The sequence below is a fragment of the Festucalex cinctus genome, chromosome 2 (genome assembly GCF_051991245.1).
Source record: "Festucalex cinctus isolate MCC-2025b chromosome 2, RoL_Fcin_1.0, whole genome shotgun sequence".
In the NCBI taxonomy this organism is placed as follows: domain Eukaryota; kingdom Metazoa; phylum Chordata; class Actinopteri; order Syngnathiformes; family Syngnathidae; genus Festucalex; species Festucalex cinctus.
In genome coordinates, this window is record NC_135412.1 from 27,581,348 (window position 1) to 27,601,460 (window position 20,113).

Genomic DNA, 20,113 nt, shown 5'->3' on the forward strand with positions numbered 1-20,113 from the left:
CATTTTGTGTTTGTTTTGTAAACAGCGGGACGTTTCTGTGGAAAGACAGTTTACACCCCTCCAGCCAATCGCAGAGCGGGGGCGTGGCGTGTCGCAAACGTGTCAGTCCCGTGGCAATTTGAAAGCACGCAAGAATTATTATTATTTTTTTTCTATTTCTATTTCTCTCTTAGAAAAAAAAATAATTATTATTTTTCACTCACTCACTCACAGAAGCTTACATGTGTGAATGAGTGAGTGAAAAAATAATAATAATCCGTGCGTGCTCTCAAATTGCCGCGGGAGTGACGTCACGTAGCCGACACGTTCGCCCGGCCCCGTTTGCGACACGCCACGTCCCTGCTCTGCGATTGGCTGGAGGGTTGTAAACACTTGTCTTTCCACAGAAACGTCCTGCTGTTTACAAAACAAACACAAAATGTCAAAATACAGGCTGGCGGGTGGGGGTTTAGGACAAAATCACCAACCGAAATGAAGACAAGCCCTGATCTGTAAATTGAGAAGTAGTTTGTTTGTTTAAATCCTGTATTTAAAAAGTGCATTTTCCTAAGTGAAACCGGCAGACTCTGCCTTGAAGATGACATCACTGTGGTGAGGAAATACAACCCCTAGCAAAAAGTATGGAATCACCAGTCTTGGACGACACTCAGACATTTTATTGTGTAGATCAAACTCAGATAATAAGCATGAAACAGTCGTAAGGTCATTCCAAAGTGCAACATCTTGGCTTTCAGAAACACTAAAAGAAACGAAGGAAAAACATTGTACTTGTCACTAAATGTTACTTTTATAGAGCAAGTGCGGGGAAATAAATATGAAATCATGAAAAACAGACAAAGAAAAACAACAATCAAAACACATCACTAGTATTTAGCTGCACCATCTCTGGCTTTTATGACAGCTTGCAGTCTCTGAGGTATGAACTTGATGAGTGACAAACGGTATTCTTCATCAATCGGGTGCCAACTTTCTTTGATTGCAGTTGCCAGATCATCTTTGCAGGTCGGCGCCTTGCTGTGGACCATTTTTTTCAATTTCCACCACAGGTGTTAAATTGGGTTGAGATCTGGGCTATTTGCAGGCCATGACATTGAATGGATGCGTCTTTCTCCAAGGAGTTCTTTCACAGTTTTTGCTCTGTGGCATCTTGGAAAATGATTTCATCATCCCCAAACATTTTTTCAATTGAAGGGATAAGAAAGCTGTCCAAAATGCTAATGTAAACTTGTGCATTTATTGAAGATTTAACCACAGCCATCTCCCCAGTACGGTCCTTTGTCTGACATGCAGCCCCATCTCATCAAGGACCGTGGGAATTTGGATGTTTTCTTTAGGCAGTCCTCTTTGTAAATCTCACTGGAACGGCACCAAACAAAAGTTCCAGTGTCATCACCTTGTCCAATGCAGATTTGTGACTCACCACTGAAGATCACCTTCATCCAGTCATCCACAGTCCATGATTGCCTCTCCTTAGCCCATTGCAGTCTTGTTCTTTTTTGTTTAAGCGTCAATGTTGGTTTCCTTTTAGCTTTCCTGTATGTAAATCCAATTTCCTTGAAGCGATTTTGCACAGTTCTGTCACATACATTGACTCCAGCTTCCTCCCATTTCTTCTTCATTTGTCGTGTTGTGCATTTTCTGTTTTCAAGACATATATATGGCCTTTAGTTGTTTGTCTTGACGCTTAGATGTCTTCCTTGGTCTACCAGTACGCTTGACTTGAACAACCTTCCCATGCTGTTTGTACTTGGTCCAGATCTTCGATACAGCTGTCTGTGGACAGCCCACATCTTTGGCAATCATACGTGTAGCGTTACCTTCTTCAAGAAGTTTGATCATCCTGTCTTTGGTCTCAAGAGACATCTCCCTTGTTGGAGCCATGATTCTTGCCAATCCACTTGGTCCAGCAACCCTCCAAGTTGTAATAACTGCACTGTTTTTAACTGCTGACTAACAAGCAGATGTAATTTGAGGCAGGTGCCCAATTAAGGTAAGGAAATTGACTAGGTGCGTCCTTATTTTCTGCTCAAAATGGAGAGATTCCATATTTGTATTCCTCAGAATGGAGTGATTCCTGCACTTGCTCTATAAAAGTAACAAACAATGTTTATTCGTCATTTCTTTGAGTATTTCTGAAAACCAAGATGTTGCACTTTGGAATGACCTTACGACTGTTTCATGCTTTTTATCTGAGTTTGAGCTACACAATAAAACGTCTGAGTGAGTGCTCGTCCAAGACTGGTGATTCCATACTTTTTGCTAAGGATAGTAGCTAACGACCAATCACGAGTCACCTGTTTTCTGGATCTGGTCAACAAACTGAGCCATGATTGGTCGTTACGTTACCTATTTCCTCAGCACAGGTCATCTTCAGTCGACAGCAAGTGGAAAAATGTGTTTTTAAATGTATTAATTGTTCATGAAAAATGTTGAAGTTATCTTCAATGGCTGAATGAGTCAAGTAATCCTTTAAGATCAGGAGACGTTAATATTTGTGTACTGTGGGTGTGTGAATCCATTTGAAACTCTTAAGGGCTATCGAAATACATTTTACTTGACTCGAATTGCTTGTACAGTACAGACATTAACCCATTAATCATTTGCAGTTGGGTGTATTTGCCACAAGATGGCGGCAAAGCACTTAAAATGAAGTGGATGATGGCATCAACACCATGTTTCTAGCATATACACAAAACATGAACCCATGTTACATACACAACTTTTAAATGAGTCAATACAAATAAACTACTGCACCTTCACACGCGGATCATCAATAACATACTAGCTAGTACAAAATTACGTAACATCACACTAGCACTTTACAGAAATGCAAACTCAAAAATTGGTACCACTGTAGTTCCTTCCTCCACGCCAATAAAAAGTATTTCTCAAATGTTCACCAGTTTCAAAATGACAAAATCAATCAACCGTAAACAAAGCGACTCACCCCCGCGGTTGACTTCTTGGGATGCGATGACGAATCCGAAGCCTTCGCCAGGTCGCCTCATCAGCTCCACCTCCACCTTCTTCCCCTCCCTGGTGTCCTTGGCAACGGCCCCTCTGATTGGCCCTCCCGCGCTCTCCTCCACCCCCTGTAGGTCACGTGGCTCTAATGTCAAGGTGACAGGAACGGAGTCCAGGAAGCTGGTGCTCTGGATGAGGCCTGAGGTGGGGGGCCCGTTGGGCGTCTGGCTAGGCGGGGTCCCTGGAGCACAAACGAGCGCACTAAGAACAAACGATCAACTCCATCAATGGCCGAGTCCTAACTGGGTGGTCACCTGCTGCGGGGAGGCGCCCCTCCGGGGGGGCCTCCATTGCCACGCCAGCCTGGCTGAGTGGCGGCACGCCCCCCGCCAAGGCACGCGAGGACGGGGAAGGCAAGTCGGTGGAAGTCGAGGGGTGTGACGGGGGGCTTTTGAGACCGTGCGGAGAGGGGAGGGGCTTGTACAAATTAGGCGTGACCACAGGTGTGGAGGCGGGAGCTGAGGGCGGGACATGAAAAAGTTCAATGGCATGTCAGTCGGAAGTTATTGTGATGAGCGGGGTACCTCGCCTGTGCACCAGCAGAACCACATTTCCCTGTTTTGAGTGATCCTGCAGAATCTTCTGGACCTGAGGAAGGGAACACGTGCCTTTACTGATACCCTCGTTGGACCACCCTGGGTGATTATTCCATTTTATTGATGAATATGAATTGAATTGAGTAGTCACTGATACGATGGACAGCAACACCGTCACGAGTACCAATAGAGATCCGGATGTCATGTGACTTTCCCCCAAACACGACCCCCCGTGGCAGTATCGAAGGCTATTACTTGCAACAGGTGTATTCGCGTTTATCCGTCAACTTTCCGCCCAAGAGCATTCACACGCTAATGAAAAGGACATGATATATATGCGTGATCACAGGTTGGATGATATAACTGTTGCCGAAGAGGTGTCAGAAGTGCTTTTTTTTTCTCAACTCGACGACGCTGGTATGAAATTCACCCTTACACCGGTGAATGCTTACAAATCTGATCATACAAAGGCTTTACAAGTTTATACAATCCGGATTTATTTCTCCTTTATATGTGGTCACAATACCATTGAAGTTAGCAGTGTCACGCAAGTCTTTCAGTGTTAATTAGGTACGTTAGCAACTTAGCATCTCCTAATTCGGCCAGCGCCGCCGTCATTTGCGCCGTAAAAAGTCTTGTTTATGTGTTGGTCAGTTATTAAATTCAACTGTGTAATATCTATTAAACCCTAGCAGCACAAACAAACAATTTCCTCACATTTTGTGTGTGCTAGGAGGTTAGCTTCACACAGTTTAGCATCTGCTGATTCAGCCAGCATGTACAAAGGGGCCGATCACGTCTTTTGACTTCATTTAATAACTATACAATCGAGCAACATCTACATGACTAACTGATTTAGTTATTGACTCACCTGATATGAAGTGATCGTTACACAAGCAATGAGGAGGATCCCAATTCCTCCATCTTGTTGTTTACCCTTTTTTTATGGCTGCTGTGATCCATTGGCTCCACATTGATTCCTCTTTTGGCAGTCTTGTCGTTGTGGCAGCCGGTTCACCCCAGCTGTCAATCATCGTTAAAGTGTGGCGTTTGCCGTTTACTCAAAGTGGCGGACTCATTTTCTATACTGCCATAATGGCGGCGCTAATGCCCATTTTGGAATGCGTGGCCGTGACGTCAACATCCGGATCTCTACTTGAAACAAGGCCGGGTATCAGTACTCGCCCATCCCTACCACTAACACGAACAAATCGAATGGAGAGTCTTCTTTATTACTACGATCCTATTTTTATCTTCAAATTGTAGTTATTTGTTTTTACAGAGTTAGGAAACATGGAACAATACGTTGATAGGCAGTCTGTTAGTAGGCGTGGCTTAATTTTTGTCAAGATGGCACTTGTCAGCTTTTGAGTTTGTACTCGCCATTTATACGTTGCAAATGTTGTCATTTATCAACACGATGGATGGATGGAATTTTTTTCGTACCATAAAAACTTTTAAATGTTCTGACCTGAGAGAAGTTGAGGTTCTGCACGTCGGCACCGTTGATCTTGACCACGGCGTCCCCCGACTGCAGGGAGGGGCACTGCCTGCGGGCCCACACCCTCCTCACCACAGCCAGCTGACCTCCCGGCCCTCCCGCCGTAATGCTGAAACCCAGACCGCCGCCCTCGCAGCGCTCCAGGGCCACCGGCACCAGCTCGCCGGCGGGGAAGGACCCTGTACCTAAAGGGAGCACCATGCCCGTTTTTCCCAGGGGGTGCTGAGGGGGCACTTGGTGATTGGCCGGACACCCGTTGAACCCACAGGGTGGGATCTCCCGGGGAGGTGTGAGCGGTAGGCATGTCTGCGGCATCGGGGGACGCTGCACTGGGCCGCCGGGGGGCGAAGACTCACGCAGTTTGGACGAGGACATGATGGGCAAGGTGGATGTGGACAGGTCGCTTTCTGATGATTTGGAGCTCTGATGGTGGAGGAGGGAGGAGGAGGAGGAGCGTGTGGGGAGGGTGTTGCTGTTGTAGCCAATCACGGAAGACCTGAGCAGAATGGAGGCGTGGGTTTATAAACTCTGGAATAGTTATCACCAGGTGTCTAAGCTACGAACTCGGGTCGTCCATTATTTTCAGTATTCATACCTTTTATGACGTTTTTGTTTGATGATGATTTTTGCCATGTAAAATGAAACAAAAACAGCTAGCAATGCTAACACATTAGCTCACCTTTGAGTGCCCCCATCAGAGTCGCTGTGATTGGCTGACATTCTGTCAGCGGGAGGTAGGGGATGAGCCATGGTGGGTTCCGATGAACTGGGAGTTGGCGGACCCGTCAGCCCATTGGTCAATGGCTTGGCTGAGTAGGAGGGCGAAGCTTGGCAAAGTCCTGGGATAATATTGAAGAGGAAGACAGAAAAGAAGACAAACAAACTTGACAAAGAATAACACTGAACTTCTCCCCCCAAAAATATTCAAGTTGAAGAAGACGTGTGGGAGCTCTGCTGACCTGAACCGCCACTGGCGGCATCCTGCACATGGCTGTAGGTGAGCGGGCCGCGCTGGTGGTTTGCTGGGGGAGTCTGCGGCTGGTGTGGGGAGTTCAGTTACACAGATTCATGTCATAACAAGTGACGATAACAAGGTAAGTAGACCCTTCTCGTGTGATGTCACGTTTGGGTTTCATCCCTTGCTGGTGGACAAGCTAACAACCTAGCTTTGAAGGCTTCGATGAAGACGAGTTTATCCGGACACAAACGATTTTATGAATGACAATTTACATCATTAAACTCGTGACCGACGTACTGTTTGAATCAAAAGCAAAATAACTTGGCTTCCACTTCTACTTTGTTGGAATCTTGCCCTCCAACTAACTCCAGTTTTTGTAGCTAGCAGCTCCAAACGGCTAGTTCCAATGAGTCGCAGTAATGTAGTGTCCTACTCGGGACGTTTTTTTTTTTGTGACACTTGACATATTTCCCACCTTTAAACGAAACCGCTCGCCAAAAATAAAGCTCTCACCATATATTCCTTATGGAGGGTTGTCCTCGAGGAGGCTGAGCAGTAGCTAAGCAGTGATCTCAGCGAGAAGGGTCTATAAGTGGTGATTTAGAGGTAACATAATGGGAGGTGATAACTTTGTAAAATGTATTGAAGTGTAAAGTGTCTTTCCTGTTTACACTAAAGGAAGTGTGACACCATTAAAGGAAAACGCAAACATCAAAGATAATCACTTACATAGAATTTTTATTTATTTTTATTTTTTTTTAAGTCTAAACAGATTATCAGTAAAAACAAGTGACCTTGCAATTACTCAGACCTCATATATGACACTAGGGGTGTTAAAAAAAATCGATTCGGCGATATATCGCGATACTACATCGCGCGATTCTCGAATCGATTCAATAATCAGCGGAATCGATTTTTTTTTTTTTTTTTTTAGGATTCACACCTTGGGCATGGAAGAATGTTATATGAACGGAACATTAAGCCTTAATATTTTATTTTAATGCTGTTTAAACATGAAACAGATTACAACCTCTATAAGACTGAAATTTCAGCTAAATAAATAATACATTTTCATATAAATCTTACACTCTACAAGCTTACTGATTAGTATTTTCTAAATTTGAATGAAAAAAATCGCAAGAATCGACTTATAAATTCGTATCGGGATTAATCGGTATCGAATCGAATCGTGACCTGTGAATCGTGATACGAATCGAATCGTCAGGTACTAGGCAATTCACACCCCTATATGACACCATTAAGAAAGTAAGGATTGGCTAAATATGGTCAGTTCTATGACATGATTAGCTCAACCAGGATAGACCAACCAGAGAGAGGTTTGGTTGTTCCAATTTGCTGTCTTGTGTTTTGCTCACTGTTGTTCTGTCTGTCCTAGAAGACACTCAGGAATTTGTTCTTCTGCCTTTGAGAATACGTATATTCTCTGTTATTGAATCAGCTTTTCGTATTGGCCTTTGGTTTCATTTCTGCACTAAGGTAACATCAACATGTGGTAACAAGTCTGTTAACTGCGTAACAAATGGTGACATTGATGTAAAAAGTAGCAAAAACTTGGGCCGCTGAAAGGCGACCCATCAGGCTTCCAGGGAGAATTGCCCAATAAAGTAATCTGAATCTAAAAAACTGAGTCACAAATGTGATAACAAAAAACAAGTTAGATAAAAGTTGTGTATAATAAGGAGGTAGCAAGTGTGCTAACTATATAACATAACTGATGCTAACGTCTGTATATCGTCGCTGCTATGTGTCTGCAGTCAGTTTTATCCCAAAAACATAAAACATTTTTTTTTTTTTAAATGACAAAATTGGGCACAAGTGTTTTTCACATAGCAGTGATGATATGTTGTGACAGAGCAAGGTTGTAACTTGACTTGACTTATGACTCGTTTAAAATGTAGTTACTTGGGACAAAACTTGATTGAGTTTTGCCATGTTTACTTGGAACTTATTTGAAACGTGAAGTGTTAAGACTTGAGATTTACTTCGGACTGACGCCCACCTCTGGTAACAAGTCAAGTCAAGTCAAGTCATGTGACAAAGATGTAACATGCAGCGCTTACCGTGTCCAGTGTATGTTTGGGACAACCGTCGGGGTTGTAGAGCATCGGGTAGCCTCGCCTCAGAACCACGTCCACGCTCTGACCCATGGGAACCGACTTGAGCATCTCCACCACCTCTTTGTGTGAACGGCCTAGCACACACGTGTCGTTGATGTACACCAGGATGTCGGCTGTGGAACGTACACATGCATCAAAAAGTTTTGAAAAGGTCAAAGTAAGTTGACCTGTGAAGTGCATTATAGGTTTATCCAGAAATTTCACCCGAATATCCAAAACTTTAATAGTTTAAGTGAGTGTATAAATGTGTATTTTACGTGTTTGTGTCTGGATTAGCGGGTCATGAGAATTAAACATAATCCTCCATGTTTAAATCTCTCGCTTCAGAACAAGTAAAAGCTCTTAGTCACATGATCAGTCAGGATGACTGGCAGCTCCTGTGATGCTTCCCTCATTCAGTGGGTGTGGCCTGAGTGACAGAAGTACCTTGATGGAGGGTGGGGGGGCCTCCAGGCGTGACGCTGTACACCTGCAGGAACTCCCGCGCTCGACTTCCTCCCACAATGTTGAAGCCGAAGCCTCGCGGGCCTTTGGAGAGACGTGTGTGCACCGAAAAACCTTGCAGCTGACTCGGCTGATCCGTGAACTCTGGAACTGAGAGCAAGCGCGACGCGGAAAACATTTACTTGTTTTCTATCGCGGAAGAACCGACACCCTCTATAACTTTGAGTGATGCCCGACAGTTACAGAATGTTCACATGTTGAAAGTGAAAGGAAATCCCAGCACTGATATTTAATCATACATTAGTTTTAATTGTGCTTTCAGCATTCCCACATGTTATTCGGCTTTTTATTCTCCACTTTTTTGCCATGTAAAAACTCCCACATAATATTTCCAATTTACAACGTTCAAATTTCAACTTGCTTCAAAAATTCACGCCATCTTGGGAATATATCGCCTGATTTCACAGTGCTTATAGTATTCGCACAATTTAATGTTAAATATCAACTTTTCCCATTCATTTTCAATGGGACTGACATTGAACTTTTTCTAAGTCCCACTTTTCACGCCCACTTCCATACATGATACAACTTATCATTACCAGCTCTCTGATACTGCTCAGTGGCGCACTTGGTACATTGTCCAGTAACCAGGAGGTTGTGGGTTCGAATCCCACCTCCGACTATACATTGCAAATGTATCCATGGCAATTATGCTAAGTATACCAACTATCTTAGTTCCCCTTTTCCATCTAAATGAATGGCGGGTACTGCATGCCTAGGTGGCGCTATTGCGTGAATTTCATTTTATTTTTTGCATTTTTTCCATTGGATATCATTAGTTCCATTTTCCATCTAAATGAATGGATGGTACTTTCAGATAACACTTTTACATATAAATAGGCCATTAGCCATGATTTTCATCAAGCCATGTTAAATATTTGTTCCGTTCCGTTCCGTTCCGTTCCGTTCCGTTACGTTACGGAGACATGTAAGTGAGCTCGTTCAAATCTCGCTTGGGAAACAATTTATTAGCATTCAGCTTTCAGCATTCTCACGGAATTTCTGCAGAAATTTCACTTTGTCTAGTTAAGGATTATGCTTCTCTACTGTGACCAATGATTCAAAACAGTCCTGAGTACTGTTATTTCTATCCCTAAACCTACTGTGATGTAATTAAACAGAATAACTGATAACTTTATTGACAGTGCAAACAAATTGGCCGCATGACACATAATAGCGTAAACAACAAATGAGCTTTAATTTAAAGCTAAACACGTTAGTCCTATCACTATTTTGCTTCAAATCCAACTGTAGCATGGGAAAGTTGGAAAGAAAAAAAACAAAACAACGCAGACTCACGTTCCGCTGAACAGGAATTGACGTCTTTGTTTTGAGCGCGAAGATCCTGTCTGTTCTTTGACATGTGACTGACAGACATGGTCATCATTAATACTTTTATCTTCTCAGTGCATGCTGGGATTGTGATGTCACTCACTCGCCATAGAAGGTATCGCCGCCATTGCCGAACGTCATCTTCCACGTGTCGGCCACGGCAGCTCTTCCTCTTCCTGCTCCTCTTCCTCCATTCGTCGTTCCCTCGCTGCTCCGTGCCAGAGATTCGCCCCAGGATTGGCTGGCAGACAGTGTTGTGGGCGGGGCTCCGGCTGACCCGCCTGAAAGACAGAAGGTGGAACTCTTGTTTCTTAATTGCATCTCTCCTTACTCGTCGATGCTTCAAGTCAATCGTGGCACGTACCAGACAGGCCACTGTCCTCTTCGCTGTTGTCTTCTTCTACAGTTTTTTCCAGGTTGCTGAGAGATTTGCTCCTTGTCCTAAAGTTTCTGAGCAGGTTTCGATGTTCCTGGTATGTAATAGGTGGACTGTCTGGACTTATATGGACTGGGCGGGGCGTTCCGTAATAGTTGCCTGTGATTGGGCAGCAAAAAAGTCCAATTTGGATCAGAAATGTCAAGATCAGGCAAGGTAAGAAAGAAAAAACGTTTTTAGTTTTATAACATTTAAAGTCAAAGAATTCCTCATGTATATTCCACATTGTGGCAGTATTTATATATAATGTGAAGGCGAGGGTTAAACTGGAGTTTTGTTTCTACATAACCACAGGGAACTTTAACGGTTTTGGAGATGTGCAGTTAGGAAGGGATTTTAAGCCATGTCTCTTAAAAATCAAAATGAAGTTCAGTGCTATGCTTGGCTGAGTTTAGTTGTCATGGTAATCTCATAGCAATGTTTTTATTTTGTGAACTCATTTGCACCCAAAACATATAAACACGTTCTATTTAAATATTGCCATAGTCTCAAAAATGTATTTATACATTTTTTTTAAATGTTTTTTATGCTAGAGCATACGCTTTGATGCAGCCTCTGACCCGAAGAGGTCGCTTAAAGCAATGGTAGTTAATACAAAAAATGGCCAGCAGGTGGCAGCAGAGTATAAGAGATCAACCAGGGCCATGTTGCAACAAGCTCTTTTCCCCACTGTGTTAACAGGTTTGTGAATAATGATTAAACTTAGCTATAGTCTAATAATAGTTGCTGCAACACTGAAACAGATACCAATATACTTCTTTCCTTATGAAAGTAGAGACTCTAATCTTTCTTTTGGTAGGTTCCATGTTTTTAATAGCACTAGAACACAATATTTTGTCAAAATCCAGTAAAACAGCCGGGAGCAAAGGGGTTGCTTCAGTGAAAATGGCTGGGAGTGAATGAGTTAATCTGCTTTTATTAGTAATGTTTTTCTAAAAATAAATCAACACTACCACGCCATTAAAATATATAAATCCACTAGCTTAATGCTAAAATACAATAGTAAACGCCATACATGGGCTAAAGCAAATTAGCATCACTATTGCGGTCAAAAAGCAAAAAGCTTCAGTTTACTTTAGCATAAACCCAATAGTAGTAATAGTCTTCTGCCCTAAGCTACCGACCGGCAAGCTAGCAACAACTCTTTTTTTTTTTTTTAAATAACAATTTGTAACGGTTACTGTTGGCTAACCACGCCAACACAACAACACGCAAACTAGCTTCTAGCAGTTGACCAAACAAGTTTCACGTTTCCTTCATAGCCCCTATAGACGGGATCGGAAACCACAGAATCCATATACAAGTGTCTCCATTATATATAACAGACAGACACACAGAAGGTTGGCCATGTTACCTTTGAACTTTCCACTTTCCAGCAGCGCTCCAGACTCCTCCAGAGAAAAGAATTCCTCGATGGACACAAAGTTGTAGTCTACGCCGCTGATCTCCCCATCGCGAGGCTGCCGGGTTGTACCTGCCGAGCATAAATATGATGTCATCACAATGTGACTCATCATTAGATCTGTGCGTTTGCGTGTAGTGAACGTACAAGGCACAGCACGTAGATAAAGGTTCTCTCGAATGAGCTGCTGCAGCTGACTGTCCATAGAGGTTGGCGTAAAACATTTACTGAGGTACAAGCGGAGGTCTTTACATAGAGATGCACCTGTAGCACAGAGACACACATAGTAAAATCATAGAATCATAAGGCTTAGCCATGCATATCCATTTCCATCTTATACTGTATCCTTAAATCTTTTTAAATCTATCCAGCTACTTCTCTAGCTATCTGGCTTGCTTTTGTCAAAGGAGGGCTTTGCTGCCATCGGATCTTGGAGGTGGTCTCTCAGTCCATTCATCCATCTTGCTGAGACAGGTGCTGCCATTAGGGACAGTCTCAATCATACCGTCTCCAAATCCATCCATCCATTTTCTTGACCGCTTATTCCTCACAAGGGTCGCGGGGGGTGCTGGCGCCTATCTAAGCTGGCTCTGGGCAGTAGGCGGGGGACACCCTAGACTGGTTGCCAGCCAATCGCAGGGCAGCTTCTCCAAATAAGTAAGCAAATGTTCCTGATGTTCTTCAATGCTTGCCTCTATAATGGCAAATACGTATAGTTGACACGCAACCCAATTAGCCCAGGTCACCTGGTGAAACAGTCTTGATCCTGATCGGGTGAGGACATGAGTTGAGGACTCCCCGGACGTCGCCCAGCGTCATGCCCAGCACAGGCGTGCCACCAATCTCTAAAATGATGTCGCCCACGGTGGCCCCGCCCCCGGGGGCCACCGTCACAAAAGGAAACTCGCCATAGTCGGCGCCGCCCCCGATGGCCAGCCCCAGCTCGCCGGAGCTTCCTCCCAGCGGCACAAAGCCCTCCTGTACCTGCGCAGAAAAGATGGACAGCGTTTAGATGGCTGATGGCCATAATAAAGACGACTGTTAATGTTAGCACATTAGCTTGTTGTGGCGTATACCTTGGAGCGCCAGTGCAGCTTCTTCACCGTGTTTTTAGACATGGCGTCCGAGCTGAAAACAGAGTCAGGAAAAATCATTCACCTATCATATATTGTATTGCCGTTGAAGGCATTCCTGCTAGCTTTACTTTCTTTTGCTTTCAGCTTGTTGTTTCCTTTAGGTTTGTCCCGCTAGGTGTTGCAACAGCTTGTCATTCAATCGTGTGCATCCTCCTCTCTAATAACATCTGCTCTCATTTCTTCCCTTACTAGTACATCTATCAACCTTCTCTTCGGTCATCTTCTCGCTCGCTTGCCCGTCAGCTCCATTCTCATCACCGTTCTACCAATATACTCACGATCTCGCTTCTGGATGTGTCCAAAACATCTAAATCTGCTTTCTGACATTTTCTTCCAAACATTTAATCTTGGCTGTCCCTCCGATTAGCTCATTTCTAATCCGAACCAATCTGGTCATTCCTAAACAGAGCCTGAATGTCTTCATTTCCCTCCCTCACTTCAGTGCCATTGTCTCTAAACCTCCAAGCAGACTCTAATATCTGCCTATCTTTTCTAAATAAGTCAGGTGTTGCCATTAAAACTTTAAACTCCTAGAATCTTGTAAATGTCAACATGATTCAAAACTTTTCTTAAGACTAGAACCTTTTCTTTAGGACTAAAACCTTCTCAGAGCTCTAATACTTTCCCTTGGGACTAAAATCTTCATGACAAAAACCTCTTCAGAGTAGCAACTTCTTGCTGGACTAAAACCTTTTGGGAGTAGAACCTTTTCTCGAAATTAGAACCTCTTCTGGGGACTAAAATCTTTTCTGGAGACCTTTTCCTGGGACCAAAATATTTTCAAGGGTTGAATTCTCTCAAGACTGAAAACTTGGGAGTAGAATCTTCCCTTGGGACCAAAACATTCTGTGATGACAAGTATCTTATTACTTGACTCTTTTTTTTTTTTTTTTTTTGAGTGTAGAATATTCTCTGGGAATTAAAAACTACAATCTCTTCTGGAGACTGGATTCATCTCTCAAGACGAGGTTTTCAAGAAGGTTTTAACCTTTTCTTTAAAAAAAAAAAAAAAGGTTTTAACCTTTTCTATGGACTACAATCATCTCAAGGGACTGGTACCTTCTACAGGGGCTAGAATCTTTTCTCTGGACTAAAAACTTTCCTCTGGGTGGAATCTTCTTTTAGGATTAAAACCTCTGGGGTGTTTAAAACTAAAACCTCTTTCTTCTCGGGATCAGAACCTTCGTTCAGGAATATAACCTTGTCTGCACCCTGATGCATTCTTAGCGGACTAGTAATTTATTTCGAGACTAAACCTTAATTTAGGACAAGGACCTTCTCCTGTGAGAAGAACCTTCTCTCAAGACGTGAACCTTCATTTGGGACTAGAAATTCTGCGTGGACTAGAGCTTTATCTTATGGTTTGGTGCTTACCAAAATCCTAAACAAACAAGGAGTTGACATTTATAATCATCAGATTAAAAGTGACATGTTTCTGGGTAATATTTGTTTCCCAATTACCATAATAAACGACATGCATTAACTTTATCTGAGTTATAGGTTAGTGCTTAAATAAATTCAGTCCATTTACTTCCATTAGTTTAGGTTAGTTTGTCTATGGTGTGGACACTCAATCTCGCCTTTCATGCATGCTAACAGACACACACCTGCTAATCTGCTAACATGCTAACTAAGCGTCCATCCACAGACCAAAACACATCTTGACAGATGAAGTATCGCTTCCCGTGTATATTACCTGTACAGCGTTGCGTTGTGCTCAGTTCTTCGTGTCGTTAGACTCGTCACTTTGTGTATCCATGTGTGTGTATGCGTGTGTTTATGTCTGCGTGTGTGTTTCTCTACAACTGTGGCTGTCACTTGCCCCTCCCTCTTCGATAGGGTCGGTCAAAGGTCGCATTTCAGTGTTGAAAGTGTGATGAAAAAAATGTGTTTGTACACTAAACAAACCAAATGTGCTATATGCTCATTTATCAGTCTAATTGCTGTTGCCCTCAAGGACAGTTACAAATCACAATGTTGACCCATTCATATGGATTGTTAATATAGTGGTTTGGACCATAACGTCAGAAAAATGTTGATCATTGTTTTCCAAAATATAAGCAGATATTTGAAAATGTCTTATTTTGATTCAAGATTATTAAGATAAACAGTCTGCTTTTGTGAAGAAATACAGAAATCAGAGAATATTTACTGCCGAGAGACTAAATTTCCAATATATGGACAATTTTAAATTAAACAAACATTCAAAATTATTTACCAATTATCAAAATATTTTAAATTTTATAATCGATTAGATGTCGATAAATCATTGCACATCTATCTATCTATCTATCTATCCTGTGGTCCTGCCACAACTGAGTGACCATATTGTTCCAATGTCCTAATATTTAGTCAAATGTCTTAGCCAACTAACTTACTAACCACCACAGTAGTGTGTAGTTAGCATGTTTGTTTTCACTGTGAGTTAATGGTTTACTCATTTCTATGATGTCATTTTCCCCCCCACAATGACGTCACCTTAGCACCTGGCTGAACTCCTAATTAGAAGAAGCTGATTCTGTCAAGTATGTCATTGGCTTAGCATCAACGCACATCCAATATTCAACAGTAACAATAACAATGTAAAAGCCGCACGGTGCGTCACAAGTCATCACACGCTCACAAAAGAAGCACGCACGCACACATACACCACGAATAGTAGGGGGCTGCCGAGGACAGACGTACGCGCACGCACACAACCTGCAATAGTGAGCCCGCCCCCTTTGCGCGTGCCCGCCAAACAATGTGCTGACAGCGTCGTTTTGACCTGCCACTCGCGCGCGCGCTCACGCGCACGACCCCATACAAATAACGGGTCGCTTTTCACGGGTCAAATCGTTCTCACGCGCACGCATACCCCCCCCCAAAAACGTGCACGTTTACCGTCATGCTCGTCCAGCGTGTGGCCACGTCGCGGTGTTGCTATCCCGGCTGGGAGCCGCTCGACGCCTCGCTGACGGCTGCTGCAAGGTGCATACGCGCGTGCGTGCGGTGGGAATTGGGGGGAGGGGGCTTGTTGGGAAGGCGCGTGCCCGACGGTCACTGCAGGTGAGGATGCAAAGCAGCGAGACGGTCAAACGCTCGCGTGTGAGTGTTTTCGCTACACCATCCTCTCTCTCGCTCTTTCTCTCTGGCGCGTGCGCGAACATAGCAAGCGTACATGTTGAGAGGGGGCGTGGTAGCAGTAAACACAGCCGGAAGTGGAAGTAGGAATTACGGATGCGAGTGAAAGGATGGTAGGGGGCAAGAGGTGAGAGATAGAATTAGATAACCTCACATAATAACTACTGAAATGCTCTCATGCACACGCCCACTGATGAAACTTACATTCATTACTGTTTTTTTTGTTTTTTATTCATTCACACCTACTACTGAAATATTCTCATTCACTACCAGGGGTGAAAGTGGCTAGAATTTCTTGTCGGAACTCCCTGACATAAAGGTCGCAACGCAGCCAGAATCTATTTATTTTCGTGGCGGGGTCAAACATGCATTAGGTTACATTACACGTAGTGTAACATGACTGCAACAAGGCATATATGAGAAACTGATTTTCATTTAAAATTTCCTTTTTTTTTTCTTTTTTCCAGTGATATGTAATATAACAATAAACCAAATAATATAGGTGGAAACGGATTACACTAACACTATACAAGCACAATGGAACAATTCAGAAGCACTGTATGCTACGTAGGGGTGTACCAAAAAATCGATTCATAAAAGAATCGAGATTCTCATTTATTAATCAAATCAAATCGATATTAATATCCAAAAATCGATTTTATTTAAATTAGAAATAAAGAAGAAGGGGAAAAGGCAGTTGTAGCCCACATGCTGTTTTTGTGGAAAAAGGCACTTACAATACAAAATTAATTAATGTTTAAACAAAACAAAAGACACTTTAATGTCTCTATTTGTCATTTTGTCTTGCAAAGCAGCAGGAGTAGATCATGACAGTGTTGTGCATATCTGTAAAATGAAGCAGAAATCATTTGTCAATCAAATAATTTTGAATTGAAAATCGTTTGAATCGAGAATCGAAAATCGATTCTGAATCGAATCGTAGACCCAAAAAGCGTAATCGAATCGAATCGTGAGACAGTCAAAGCTTCCCAGCCCTAATGCTACGTTCACACCAAAATAGGGAGAAGCGTTCCACTATTGTGCTAAAGTTACCCCTCTACTTACCCCTATAAAAAAAAAAAAAATGGTATCCCCTGCCGCGGGATCTTATAACTTTTATTACAAAAAAAAGTGAAAGTAAACAGGTATTTAAACTTCAAACAACTGGAACAAAACCCCAAAATAATAGCTTAATAATAATAATAGCAATAGTCGTCTGAGCGTTTTCTATATGTTTCTGAGATTTCCTACTGCGTACGTGGTTATTGAACGCACCTCGAGTCCAGTGCAGAATGTGAGCGAGTGCTTGCTTTTCTTTTTCTTCTCCGTGATAAATACTTTTTCTTGTTCCAAAACCTCATTTCTAAAACTGAAAAATGTGTGTTCTTCATGTATTTATTGGAAAACATGCATTGAACCCGCGCCAGCGTATAATTTTTTTTACAGGGGTAGGGTCTGGCTGTGTTGCACTCCAATTCACAACAGACAGGATGCTGTGTGACGTAACTAAAAAGTTATGCACATAACCAAACTATCATACACACTACTGAAAACACTGTCATACACGACTAAAACATTTTTTTTCCTCACATCACTGAAATGCTCACATGCAATTGATTTTTACCACTCATACACACAGTACTGAAACGCTGTCACGCACGCACACACCACTAATATGCCACTATTTCTCTATTTACTCCCTGATGTTGACTAGCGCACAGTCCAAATGTTGTTTATTTATCTACAGCATTCCCTAAATGACAAGTGACCACGCCATTATATTTATGCATTATATAAGTAATATTTCTGTTACGGTGTGCTTACTGTTGAAACTGCTAGTTCAGCATCTTGGTCTACTCAACACCATCTGTTCACTTCACACATGCACGCTCACACGCACGCAGGTTGTAGTTGCTCTCTTGTGCACTAGGAGGCAGCAGAGGCCCACTGATTGTGTCAGAGACCAATCCGAGCATCAAGTACTCCCATCCATCCATCCATCCATCCATCCATCCATCCATCCATCCATCCATTTTCTTGACCGCTTACTCTTTACAAGGGTCGCGGAGGTGCTGGAGCCTATCCCAGCCGGCTTCGGGCAGTAGGCGGGGTACACCCTGAACTGGTTGCCAGCCAATCGCAGCATCAAGTACTTTGATAATTAAAAGTACAAATATCTGCAGGCTGGAGTAAATTAATTCATTTCATTTGGGAAAGTCCATAAACATATCCCTTTTTTTTGGGGGGGGGGGGGTCATAATAAGTAAACTGTTTTATTTAAATAAAGTATAAATAACACACTGTACATTGAAACTCAAACACACATAAAAGTGCAAGTCTGCTATTGTGGTCAAGCGACATCACAAATGAGGAAGACAAGTTGCTTGACGAACAGGAAAAGAGGTAAATCTGGGATTATCTGGTTACACAAAGCAGGCAAACGCTATCATACAAATACACACACACACAAATGGAAAGGAATAGGTAGTGAAGGACAAAGGAAATGAGGAAAGGACAGTAGGAGGTGTGAAGGTGAACGTTGGCTCAGCCTCAATTTCACCTCAAGTGTGCTCAAGTCCCGTCGGCTCAACTGTGATGTCATCAGGCTGCATTCAAAATAGCTCACTGAAGTCACATTTCACAATAGTTGAACATAATCACACATACCATCATCGTATTCATACCCAGAATTTTTGTCATCTGGGATTGTGTTAACAAGTCAAGTGCGACATTGGTCATGTTAGGTGCGATTGTTATTACATGTCAGGTGTCATTATGTTAATGCCAGGTGTGATTGTGTTCACGTTAGCTATGATTGTTGTTATGTGTCAGGTGTGATAATGTTTACAATCCTGGTGTGGTTGTTTTTATGTGGGGTGTGATTGTGTTATTGGTAGGCGCGATTCTTATTATAACAGGTGTCATTGTGTTAATGCCAGATGTAATTGTTATTATATCCCAGGTGGTTATGTTAATGCCAAGTGTAAGTATGTCTTTATATGTCAAGTGTGATTGTGTTTAAGTGTTAGGTGTGTTTATGATCACGTCAGGTGTTGGCGTGTTCATGTCATGATTGTTTTTTTACAATCCAGGTGTCATGATGTTAATGCCAGTTGCAATTCTCTTTACGTCAGGTGTGATTGTCTTTACATGTCAGGTGTCATTGTGTTTACCTGTCAGTTGTCTCAATGATCATGCCAGGTGTGACTGTTCACATTTCATGCGTGATTATTTCCATGTTAGGTGTGATTGTGTTTACATGTCAGGTGTCATTTTGTTGATGCTAAATGTTACATGACAGGTGTGATTACGTTCACGTGAGGTGATTGGGTTTACATGTCAGGTATAATCTTTGATATATTTCTGTCATTTTTCTATTTTATCTGTGCCTTTAATTTATTTGCAGCTGTCCTCCCCTTTAACACACTGAGCCCTTTTCCTATTTAATCCCCAATTGGGGCGGGGGGAGGAGGGCAGAGGAAGAGAGAGTGCGAGAGAGGGACAGAGAGATGAGCAGAGGAGAGGAGGAGGAGGAGAGATGAAGAGATTCAGATTAGTGAAGCCGAGCTGAATTTCTCTCCTCTCAGCCCCTCATTCTCATTTTCACATCACTCGGCCTCGTCACAGAAAAGAAAAAAAACTGAACACATCAGATGAAACTGAGTGACGAGCAGCTGGGGCAACTGGACCAAGTGGCCAGTATGCAAAGTTTTGTTTGTTTTGTGAGGAGCCGTGAAGATGGGACCAACATGAATGTCTGAAGTGGACCACCGGGACGACATGCAGCACAACCACAAAAGTAAGTTCATCTATCTATCTATCTATCTATCTATCTATCTATCTATCTATCTATCTATCTATCTATCTATCTATCTATCTATCTATCTATCTATCTATCTATCTATCTATCTATCTATCTATCTTCATTAACATACAGATTTGACCGTAAACATGATGACTAATACTTCATTATAAATGCGGCTCTTTAGGGGCACAAGTCAGTGCTAGGCCAGTCCCAAGCCC

The 20,113-nt window shown here is 42.6% G+C and overlaps 2 protein-coding genes across 3 annotated transcripts in view; one reads left to right on the forward strand and one right to left on the reverse strand.

The window, feature by feature from the left end:
- magixa (MAGI family member, X-linked a) overlaps window positions 1–16,149 on the reverse strand; it is a 26,049-nt gene extending 9,900 nt beyond the window's left edge. Inside the window, exons 1-16 of one of the 2 annotated variants that reach the window (XM_077514133.1) lie at window positions 15,851–16,148; window positions 12,908–12,959; window positions 12,578–12,815; window positions 11,979–12,095; window positions 11,784–11,903; window positions 10,358–10,528; window positions 10,097–10,274; window positions 9,961–10,028; window positions 8,584–8,751; window positions 8,101–8,270; window positions 6,021–6,099; window positions 5,741–5,900; window positions 5,032–5,557; window positions 3,549–3,612; window positions 3,279–3,482; window positions 2,948–3,205 (exon numbers count right to left, since the gene is read on the reverse strand). In XM_077514133.1, coding sequence (XP_077370259.1) covers window positions 2,948–3,205; window positions 3,279–3,482; window positions 3,549–3,612; window positions 5,032–5,557; window positions 5,741–5,900; window positions 6,021–6,099; window positions 8,101–8,270; window positions 8,584–8,751; window positions 9,961–10,028; window positions 10,097–10,274; window positions 10,358–10,528; window positions 11,784–11,903; window positions 11,979–12,095; window positions 12,578–12,815; window positions 12,908–12,949 — 2,563 coding nt within the window. In that variant the 5' untranslated portion in view covers window positions 12,950–12,959; window positions 15,851–16,148. Of the gene's footprint in view, window positions 1–2,947; window positions 3,206–3,278; window positions 3,483–3,548; window positions 3,613–5,031; window positions 5,558–5,740; window positions 5,901–6,020; window positions 6,100–8,100; window positions 8,271–8,583; window positions 8,752–9,960; window positions 10,029–10,096; window positions 10,275–10,357; window positions 10,529–11,783; window positions 11,904–11,978; window positions 12,096–12,577; window positions 12,816–12,907; window positions 12,960–15,850 lie in introns of both variants that reach the window. The other variant, XM_077514134.1, reaches the window with a different exon arrangement.
- Window positions 16,150–18,461: 2,312 nt separating this feature from the next.
- Window positions 18,462–20,113, forward strand: part of cacna1fb (calcium channel, voltage-dependent, L type, alpha 1F subunit) — a 38,588-nt gene continuing 36,936 nt past the window's right edge. Inside the window, exon 1 of the mRNA XM_077514132.1 lies at window positions 18,462–19,889. Coding sequence (XP_077370258.1) covers window positions 19,844–19,889 — 46 coding nt within the window. The 5' untranslated portion in view covers window positions 18,462–19,843. The remainder of the gene's footprint in view (window positions 19,890–20,113) is intronic.